This window comes from Scomber japonicus, chromosome 2 (assembly GCF_027409825.1).
Source record: "Scomber japonicus isolate fScoJap1 chromosome 2, fScoJap1.pri, whole genome shotgun sequence".
Taxonomy (NCBI): domain Eukaryota; kingdom Metazoa; phylum Chordata; class Actinopteri; order Scombriformes; family Scombridae; genus Scomber; species Scomber japonicus.
Window position 1 is genome coordinate 6,524,709 of NC_070579.1, and position 10,903 is coordinate 6,535,611.

The 10,903-nt window shown below is 38.0% G+C and overlaps 1 protein-coding gene across 1 annotated transcript; it reads right to left on the bottom strand.

Moving 5' to 3' along the window:
• Positions 1 to 378: 378 nt before the first annotated feature.
• Positions 379 to 10,025, bottom strand: LOC128381074 (B-cell receptor CD22-like). Its single transcript, XM_053341028.1, has 7 exons — positions 10,007 to 10,025; positions 7,334 to 7,387; positions 3,589 to 3,858; positions 3,094 to 3,354; positions 2,334 to 2,603; positions 1,102 to 1,355; positions 379 to 474 (listed from the first exon to the last, which is right to left on the bottom strand). Exons 1-7 carry the CDS (start codon positions 10,023 to 10,025, stop codon positions 379 to 381), a joined length of 1,224 nt encoding a protein of 407 aa, XP_053197003.1.
• Between the last annotated feature and the right edge of the window lie 878 nt (positions 10,026 to 10,903).

Sequence of the window (10,903 nt, forward strand, 5' to 3'; positions counted from 1 at the left end):
ACTCAACTGATCTAAACAATCAATCATGTTTGACACGTGGACATGATTCAGTTCAAGCTGCCATCAGCACATTCTTCTCAAAGCTTCTGCTACATGCTGTTACTGACTGTCTGTGCTGCTCACTTCTACCTGCTGCTGCTGCTGCTGAAAACTGAACATGAAAACATCCACATGGTCCTCTACAGCCTCTCTCTCTCTCCACTCTCATATTTCACTGTTGTACTACTTTCTGTTTCCATCAGGTGAGTCCAGCCTCTGGTTCAACTGCATCACAACAAAATCACATGACATTTAGATGAGGTACATCTAATAACTGTAACTATGAATCTGATGTCAGTCTGTTTTGTACCTTTCAGGAAGCTCCAACCTGACTGGATTTTACTTCAGGTTTTCGTAGATCTCTTCGTCATCTGTCTCTGCTCCAGTGTTGACCTTCAAGTCTGAGACGTTCTCATACACGGGACAAGAGTCCAGCTGATGGAGAGAGATGATAATATGAGACTCAACAAGCATCATTTGTGTAATCTGCATAATAAGAGATTTAAAAAAAAATGTTTTAATAATAATGCTTCAGACTTAATTCTGTGCTGAAATATTTACTGGTTTCTAACCAGAAAGCTATTTTTATAATTTAAATTAATGATTTCATGTTGATAACAAAATGTGTTCTAGTACGTTTACAAATCAAATAATTATAACTGTACTTTAGGGCAAGTTGTGTCAATAAGGTTTCTCTCTCTCACCTCTATAGTCTCTACAGGTTCATTCATTTCAGTGGTGGAGCTCAGAGTTTTCTTCTTCCTGCATTGAATCCAACAAAAATAATAAATCTTTAACTAAATTAAAATTATAAACTTAAAACTTTGAAAATGTTTGCATAAGAAGATAAATGAAAGGATGTTGTCTTTATTATTTTACCTCATCCACAGAATCAAGAGAAGCAGAGGAATCAGTATCAGGACCGCCAGAGTCAACCTGATGATGTTCATCATAAATACTGATTTCCCTAAAAAATGGGACAACAGAAAGAAGATAAACCTCTTCAATAAGATAGTGTGTGTGTGTGTGTGTAAAGATCAATGAGTATAACTTACTTTTCACAACAGTCAGATGCAAGGTGGAGTTATGGCGTCCTCTTCTGTTCTGGGCTTCACAGGAGTAATTCCCACTGTGTTCAGGTCTGACATCAGTGATGGTGAAGATCTGTCCTGATGCTTTTGGTGAGTCTTCATTCTCCTTGTACCAGGTGTAATTAGCTGCTGGGTTAGCATCACTGCTACAGGTCAGATTCACTGAACTGCCCTCAATGATTTCACCAGAGGGACTCATTGACACAGAGGGAAGCTTTGGAGCATCTAGAGGAAAAACATTTATGGAGATGCATCTCAATATTATATGTAATTTTAAAGTATTATTTCTATTCTGTGTATGTCTAGATTCCTTTAATGCCATTAAGCATCTTCCAAATGACTATGGTTTTGCATGTTTTATTTGAATATTCTGACAAATTGATGTCTGTCATTCTTTTGAACCGCCACCAGGAGGTGTCAAAGTTTTATATAACAAACTAATTTAGTCATTCCCTCTGGGATAATAATGATGCCAGTCTACTGCATGTTAAACCTGTAGCTTTCTCAAGGTTAAATGTTCTTGCCATCACACCATTAGTTAACCTGACTGTTGTTGCTGTGTATGGTCACATGACCAGCCTTGTCTTTGCTTTCCTAGCAAAAAATCGAGCAGTTGGTTGAATGTCCTCTTTGCTTCAAATTATGAAACTCGAAACAATTTGTGAATCCACCCTTGACCTAAAATATCTGTAGATATTTTGTACTTACAGTGGACATCAATGAATAGAAATGAAGAGTTGACCAGTCCATATTTGTTCTCAGACTTGCAGTAGTAGATCCCTGTGTCCTCAGAGCTGATGGAGGTAAAATGAAAATGTCCTTCTGACCTTTGAAGTAGTGTTTGGTTGTCCTTGTACCAGGTGTAATTAGCTGCTGGGTTAGCATCACTGCTACAAGTCAGAGTCACTGAACCGCCCTCCACTATCTCAGCAGATGGACTCACTGACACAGAGGGAAGTTTTGGAGCATCTGGAGGAGATATATCAGTATGAATTAACAATATAATTAGGAATAGTTGCATTAGTACAACATGATGAACTGAAGCTGCTCAGTGAACTACTGCAGCAGACTGAATGTGAAGCAGGCAGAGCTGAAGAAAGCAGACATGATCAAACTAATCAAATCAAATATGTTCCAGTTTTTAACAAGGTTGAGGAGATTAAACAGTTGTATGTTGCTTTCTAAATAGACTGTTTTACTCACATTTCACATCAATAAAGATGTATTCAGATGTCTTCTTCCCCAGCTGGTTCTCAGCTATACAGTAATACTCTCCAGAGTCAGAGGACTGGATGGAGCTGAAGATAAACTGTGGTTCTTTACTGAGAGGTTGAAGGTCTGGATTTACATTCTTCTTGTACCAGGTGTATTTAGCTGCTGGGTTAGCATCACTGCTACAGGTCAGAGTCACTGAACTGCCCTCCACTATCTCAGCAGAGGGACTCACTGACACAGAGGGAAGCTTTGGAGCATCTGGAAGAAAACATTTATGGAGATGCTTCTCATTAATATTATTATGTATAATATTAAAGAATTATTTCTGTTGTGTACATGTGTATATCCCTTTAATGTAATTACAGAATCTTCTAAATGATTATGGTTTTGAATGTTTTAGTTGAAATTTCTGACAAATTGAAGTCTGCAATTATTTGAACTGCCAGCAGGAGGTGTCAAAGTTTTATATAAAAAACTAATTTTAGTCATTCCCTCTGGGATAATAATGATGTCAGTCTACTGTATGTTGAACCTGTAGCTTTCTAAAGCTAAAATGTTCTTGCCATCACGCTGTTAATTAACCTGACTGTTTTTGCTGTGTATGGTCACATGACCAGCCTTGTCTTTGCTTTCCTAGAAAAAAAATCGAGCAGTTGGTTGAATGTCCTCTTTGCTTCAAATCATGAAACTCGAAACAATTTGTGAATCCACTCTTGAACTAAAATATCTGTAGATATTTTGTACTTACACTGGACATCAATGAATAGAAATGAAGAGTTGACCAGTCCATATTTATTTTCAGACTTGCAGTAGTAGATCCCTCTGTCCTCAGAGCTGATGGAGGTAAAATGAAAATGTCCTTCTGACCTTTGAAGCAGTGTTTGGTTCTCCTTGTACCAGGTGTAATTAGCTGCTGGGTTAGCATCACTGCTACAGGTCAGAGTCACTGAACCGCCCTCCACTATCTCAGCAGATGGACTCACTGACACAGAGGGAAGTTTTGGAGCATCTGGAGGAGATATATCAGTATGAATTAACAATATAATTAGGAATAGTTGCATTAGTACAACATGATGAACTGAAGCTGCTCAGTGAACTACTGCAGCAGACTGAATGTGAAGCAGGCAGAGCTGAAGAAAGCAGACATGATCAAACTAATCAAATCAAATATGTTCCAGTTTTTAACAAGGTTCAGGAGATTAAACAGTTGTATGTTGCTTTCTAAATAGACTGTTTTACTCACATTTCACATCAATAAAGATGTATTCAGATGTCTTCTTCCCCAGCTGGTTCTCAGCTATACAGTAATACTCTCCAGAGTCAGAGGACTGGATGGAGCTGAAGATAAACTGTGGTTCTTTACTGAGAGGTTGAAGGTCTGGATTTACATTCTTCTTGTACCAGGTGTATTTAGCTGCTGGGTTAGCATCACTGCTACAGGTCAGAGTCACTGAACTGCCCTCCACTATCTCAGCAGAGGGACTCACTGACACAGAGGGAAGCTTTGGAGCATCTGGAAGAAAACATTTATGGAGATGCTTCTCATTAATATTATTATGTATAATATTAAAGAATTATTTCTGTTGTGTACATGTGTATATCCCTTTAATGTAATTACAGAATCTTCTAAATGATTATGGTTTTGAATGTTTTAGTTGAAATTTCTGACAAATTGAAGTCTGCAATTATTTGAACTGCCAGCAGGAGGTGTCAAAGTTTTATATAAAAAACTAATTTTAGTCATTCCCTCTGGGATAATAATGATGTCAGTCTACTGTATGTTGAATCTGTAGCTTTCTAAAGCTAAAATGTTCTTGCCATCACGCTGTTAATTAACCTGACTGTTTTTGCTGTGTATGGTCACATGACCAGCTTTGTCTTTGCTTTCCTAGAAAAAAAATCGAGCAGTTGGTTGAATGTCCTCTTTGCTTCAAATCATGAAACTCGAAACAATTTGTGAATCCACCCTTGACCTAAAATATCTGTAGATATTTTGTACTTACACTGGACATCAATGAATAGAAATGAAGAGTTGACCAGTCCATATTTATTTTCAGACTTGCAGTAGTAGATCCCTCTGTCCTCAGAGCTGATGGAGGTAAAATGAAAATGTCCTTCTGACCTTTGAAGCAGTGTTTGGTTCTCCTTGTACCAGGTGTAATTAGCTGCTGGGTTAGCATCACTGCTACAAGTCAGAGTCACTGAACCGCCCTCCACTATCTCAGCAGATGGACTCACTGACACAGAAGGAAGTTTTGGAGCATCTGGAGGAGATATATCAGTATGAATTAACAATATAATTAGGAATAGTTGCATTAGTACAACATGATGAGCTGAAGCTGCTCAGTGAACTACTGCAGCAGACTGAATGTGAAGCAGGCAGAGCTGAAGAAAGCAGACATGATCAAACTAATCAAATCAAATATGTTCCAGTTTTTAACAAGGTTCAGGAGATTAAACAGTTGTATGTTGCTTTCTAAATAGACTGTTTTACTCACATTTCACATCAATAAAGATGTATTCAGATGTCTTCTTCCCCAGCTGGTTCTCAGCTATACAGTAATACTCTCCAGAGTCAGAGGACTGGATGGAGCTGAAGATAAACTGTGGTTCTTTACTGAGAGGTTGAAGGTCTGGATTTACATTCTTCTTGTACCAGGTGTATTTAGCTGCTGGGTTAGCATCACTGCTACAGGTTAGAGTCACTGAACTGCCCTCAATGATTTCACCAGAGGGACTCACTGACACAGAGGGAAGCTTTGGACCATCTGGAGGAGAAAACATAGTTGGTCAACAGTGGAATAACTGACACAATGTAAGAAGCAAATGTTTGACACAAAGTGAGGAGTGAAGGTTGATTCCCTCGTTGCTGCTCATATTAAAATCAACTGTCTATTACCTTGGAAACATTTTGACATTGTGTTAGTAACATAGTTAGGTAAACTCACACACAGAGTTAACAGAGTGTGAAATGTGTGATAAAGACAGCAGGGATCCCCCCATTTTTTAATTGTCACAGTGAGACTGAATGTATAATAGACTCTTGGTAAAAGACTATCTGTAACAGGAAGGATGAAACATTTCTAAACTGTTGAAACAACATATTTATTTGCACTAACACAGAGCAGGTTGTATTGTATTGATACTGACAACAGTAGAGCTCAATGAGAAAAACATGGTATCAATAACAAGTGAGGCAGTGGGGTCACTCATACTATAAATACATGAAGTCATTGTACAGTACTTTAGATAAAATGCTTCACAAGATGCTGTTATGTTAGTGGAAGACTGTGAAGAAAACTCACAAACTGAAGGAGAGGGGAAATCCTCATATCCTGTAACAGCACAGGAATAGCTGTCTGCATCATTGAAGTTGGTTGAATAAGAAGAAGATGTTTCTACACTAATTTTCTGTCCATTTTTGTACCAGATGAAGGAAGGATTGTCAGGTAGACGACAGCTGCTGTGACACTTCAGCTCTGCTGAGGAAGGATTGATTGTTGATGGGATCACCTCAACCTTGAGATCTGGAACTGTGTAAAAAGAACAGAAATGTCATTTATGTTCATACACAAACACACATTCACAGTGATATTTCCAAGATATAAACCATTTCAAATTCAAGTAAGATTTTCCATGAAAATATTACCTGTGACAGTCAAAGTGACTCCAGGGTAACCAGAATATTTCTCTCCTGGTTGGTTTGTTATGAACCTGAACTTGTACTCAGCTGAGTCTCTCTCGCTCAGGTCTGTGATTCTCAGAGTGCAGTCGTTCTTATCACAGTGATACTGCACACGACCTGCGTACTCTGAGTCTGTTTTCAGATCCACAGGTTCATTATTCCTCTCTTTAGTAAACCACAGTGTTTTATCAACTGCAGTATCACGGTCATTTATCCTGGATGGGTATCTGTAGGTGCAGTGTATGTCCACTGATGATCCTTTTAAGGCACAGATGTGAGTAGAAGTGAAAGTCACTCCCCAGCCATTCTGATCCTGTACCACTGTAACACAGAGCACATCAGAAACCATAATCAGATTTATAACAAGTTAAGAATCAGTGAATAAGACAAAATGGATCATGCCACCAATATGATTTTATCTTGAGTTGTTGTCATTCAAAGCTCCTCATCGTGCATCAATCTAACGAGAAATGAACTGGGTGAACACAGGCATAGAAAAAAACATCCAAATAAATGTATGAATAACATTAATTTAAAGTACAAAAACTATTTTAGATGCTGTTTACAGTTAATCTCTCTGCACTGAGACAGAGCATTGTACAATCTGAAGGTGCAGTGAAGGAACAAGAATATATTGAAGCTGTGAACATTGATGTGGTTTTACTGAACAGGATGAGAAGAAGAAACTGAATCATTAGAGAGTATGTGCTTGTCTTGTTTAGTTTCCTGTCTGTTTGTTCTTTGGTCAAGTTGCTGCTCAGCTAAATGTGACAATGAGAAAGAAATGTGGAACATGAAGTGTGGGAAACTACTGAGGGCAACTAAAATGAAATAGGTGTCAATGAATTTTCACAGAAAAGGGAAATTGTTATAGTTGTAACAGCTCTACAGTACAAAGTGCAGAAACCACCAAACTGATTAAAGCCACCGTGTGGAGATGACATTCTCAGTGCATTGCTGTACCATCATATAACTATGAATAGATGCATATGCATGTACGTGTGTGCGTATATGTGTGTGTGTATGTGTGTGCGTGTGTGTATTCCCCAAGAGTTTATCTATTAGGAAGGTTAAAATGAAGCTAAACTGCTAAAACAACATATTTTTCTGCAGTAACACAAAGCAGGTTGTATTGTATTGATACTGACAACAGTAGAGCTCAATGAGAAAAACTTGGTGCCAATAACAAGTGAGGCAGTGGGGCCACTCATACTAGAAATACATGAAGTCATTGTACAGTACTTTAGATAAAAGGCTTCACAAGATGCTGTTATGTTAGTGGAAGACTGTGAAGAAAACTCACAAACTGAACGAGAAGGGAAATCCTCATATCCTGTAACAGCACAGGAATAGTTGTCTGCATGATTGAAGTTGGTTGAATAAGAAGAAGATGTTTCTCCACTAATTTTCCGTCCATTCTTGTACCAGATGAAGGAAGAACGATAAGGTAGACGACAGCTGCTGTGACACTTCAGCTCTGCTGAGGAAGGATTGATTGTTGATGGGATCACCTTCACCTGGAGATCTGGAACTGTGAAGAAAGAACAGAAATGTCATTTATATTCATACACACACAAACATTCAAGACATTAACAGTTTCAAATTCAATTAAGATTTTCCATGAAAATGTTACCTGTGACAGTCAAAGTGACTCCAGGTGAACCAGTATATTTCCCTCCTGGTTGGTTTGTTATGAACCTGAACTTGTACTCAGCTGAATCTCTCTCTCTCAGGTCTGTGATTCTCATAATGCAGTAATTTTTATCACAGTGATACTGCACATGACCTGCGTACTCTGAGTCTGTTCTCAGATCCACAAAGTTTTTAGTAAACCAGAGTGTTTCATCAACTGTAGTATTAACATTATTTATCCTGGATGGGTATCTGTAGGTGCAGTGTATGTCCACTGTTGATCCTTTTAAGGCACAGATGTGAGTAGAAGTGTAAGTCACTCCCCAGTCATTCTGACCCTGTACCACTGTAACACAGAGCACATCAGAAACCACAATCAGATTTATAACAAGTTAAGAATCAGTGAATAAGACAAAGTGGATCATGGCACCAATATGATTTTATCTTCAGTGGTTGTCATTCAAAGCTCCTCATTGTGTATCAATCTAACGAGAAATGAACTGGGTGAACACAGGCATAGAAAAGTCCAAAGATATTTAAACATACTTTGAAATTGCAGTACAAAAAACTATTTTAAATGCAGTGTATAGTTAATCTCTCTGCAATGAGACAGAGCATGGTACAGTCTGAAGGTGCAGTGAAGGAACAAGAATATATTGAAGCTGTGAACATTAATGTGGTTTTACTGAACAGGATTAGAAGAAGAAACTGAATCATTAGAGAGTCTGTACTTGTCTTTAGTTTCCTCTCTGTTAGTTCTGTGGTCAAGTTGCTGCTCAGCTAAGTGTGAAAACCACATATAATGCAGAACATGACATGTGAGAAACTTCTGAGAAGCGCCAAAATAAAATAGGTGTCAAGAAGTTTTCACAGGGAGGGGCAACTGTCATAGTTGTAACAGCTAAAACAGTTGTCCAGCTCTACAGTACAGAGTGCAGAAATCACCAAACTGATTAAAAACATCATGGTCAAGATGATATTCTCAGTGCATTGCTGTACCATCATATAACTATGAATATATTCATATGCATGAATAAAAATATATGATTCTTACAATCTATGGAGGGAGGGAGGACAAACCATATCAGCCAGGTCCCACCCCCACCACTCATGACGCAGACACAGCTCAACATCTTAATATAACATTATTAGTGTTCAGCAATTAATACTAATACTACCTATAATGGTAAATTTATTCACCATTTTGTCTTAATTCAACACGCTACTCTGAATAAGTGTGCTAAATGTCCTACAATGTAAATGTAGATATACAGTACCTGACACAGAGAGAAGGAAGACAACAAATCCACTCGCTGCTGCTGTTAAACTCATAGCTGCTCCTCTCATCTCTCTGTGAGGCTTCAGAGACAATAAAATATATCAAATAATGTAAACAACATGTAATAGTCATATCAGTAAACTGTTCTACTTACAGCAGAGAAGGGCGTTGTCTGTTAAGATACTCGTCGTCTGTGATCTGTGAACAGAAGTCAAATATCAGGCTTAAGGTAAATGGGTACATTTCCTTCCTCTTTCTTATCACTATGAATATGCGTGAGGGGCCAAGTGACAGTATAGGCGTATGTGACACCCAAGTTTCCTGTTCTATAGACACTTGTCTTGTCTTTGTTATAGCGAGTAAGAGACCAGTCTTCTGGCCTGTTAGTAATGTAAGGAGAAAAGAGTAATAATGAGACATTTTTATTATCTTAATCTTTCAGTTTGTGCACAGTCTAAAGAAATCATGTGACAAAACTATCTGCAGGGCTAGACACCACAGAAGGAAAATGAGAAAATATGTTTTTTGTTATTTAGGTGAACTGAGCCTTTAAAGCAGACAGTGGAGGGAGACCTCAGTGATGAAGCCTGAATCTGCAACACTGAAGCGTCACCACTAGATGGCAGTGAAACATCAGAGATACTGAATCACAACCATGAGACAACATTTTACCATCCATCACTGATTGTTCACACACATTTAAATTTACTTTCAGTACTTTTCACTTTTTATGATTGAGTTGCATCTTAATATGTTTAAACTTGTAATTTAATTAATTAATCATTACAGTTAGAGGTTCAGTTTCAGAAGCATTGATTGTTCACATTGGTGACCTTGTTGTACAGTAGTTGAACAAACTCTCACAGTCGAGGTGTCTAAGTATGAAAATGATTCAGTCAGTGATCTACAGCTGTCACTAACAAATATGGACTGTTATACCGAAAAGGCTTCATACTCAGTAAACTGCCACATATTCTGCTTCACTGAGTGACCCCAAAGAGTTTAAATGCACTGAAAAGAAGATAAACAGCTAACATGACAATTAAGATCTTCTTCAATACAAACAGTGTCTGTAGATCTTCATTTTAGCAACATCCCAAAATCATAATAATGTATGTTACTGTGACAAGTTTCCTCAAAAACTTGAGGGAAAGTAAGAAATAAATCAGCACAAAAGAACAGATTTAAAGAAAATATTTAAATTTTATTTGTCTTCATATCTGGTAAATACATTCAGATCCTGAAAAATAAACATAAAAACTATTCAAAGCTGAAACTTTCTGCACACTGTCGCCCCCTGCAGCAGTGAGAGGGAACTGCAATCATGTTTCCAACTACAGAGATGTTGTGGAAGCTGGCTGTTTATTGTATATCAGCCACTGCAATACCTGGATAATGTGACATTCAGCAAAGTGTGATAGAACTGAGATTATGTTTGATGTGTGAAAATATAAAGAAAACTCCACAAGAAGCCAATCAGGATTCCTCAAAAGTGATTAATTACAGTATGTACACATTTAAAATAACAGTTTGCATTGCAGCTCTAATCCTAAATATCTGTAATATAACTAAAAATAAGCTTGCATTAGTTCAGACAGAACACTCAGTAAATTATAAATCAGTTGAGTCACACACACCACCTGATATTCAACTGATCTAAACAATCAATCATGTTTGACACGTGGACATGATTCAGTTCAAGCTGCCATCAGCACATTCTTCTCAAAGCTTCTGCTACATGCTGTTACTGACTGTCTGTGCTGCTCACTTCTACCTGCTGCTGCTGCTGCTGAAAACTGAACATGAAAACGTCCACATGGTCCTCTACAGCCTCTCTCTCTCTCCACTCTCATATTTCACTGTTGTAGTACTTTCTGTTTCCATCAGGTGAGTCCAGCCTCTGGTTCAACTGCATCAGAACAAAATCAAATGACATTTAGATGAGGTACATCTCATACACAG

Coding starts and splice junctions, on each gene's coding strand:
- LOC128381074 (XM_053341028.1), bottom strand. Junction 3,355..3,588: donor CATCTTTATTGATGTGAAAT/GTGAGTAAAACA, acceptor TATCTCCTCCAG/ATGCTCCAAAACTTCCCTCT. Junction 2,604..3,093: donor TCTATTCATTGATGTCCAGT/GTAAGTACAAAA, acceptor GTTTTCTTCCAG/ATGCTCCAAAGCTTCCCTCT.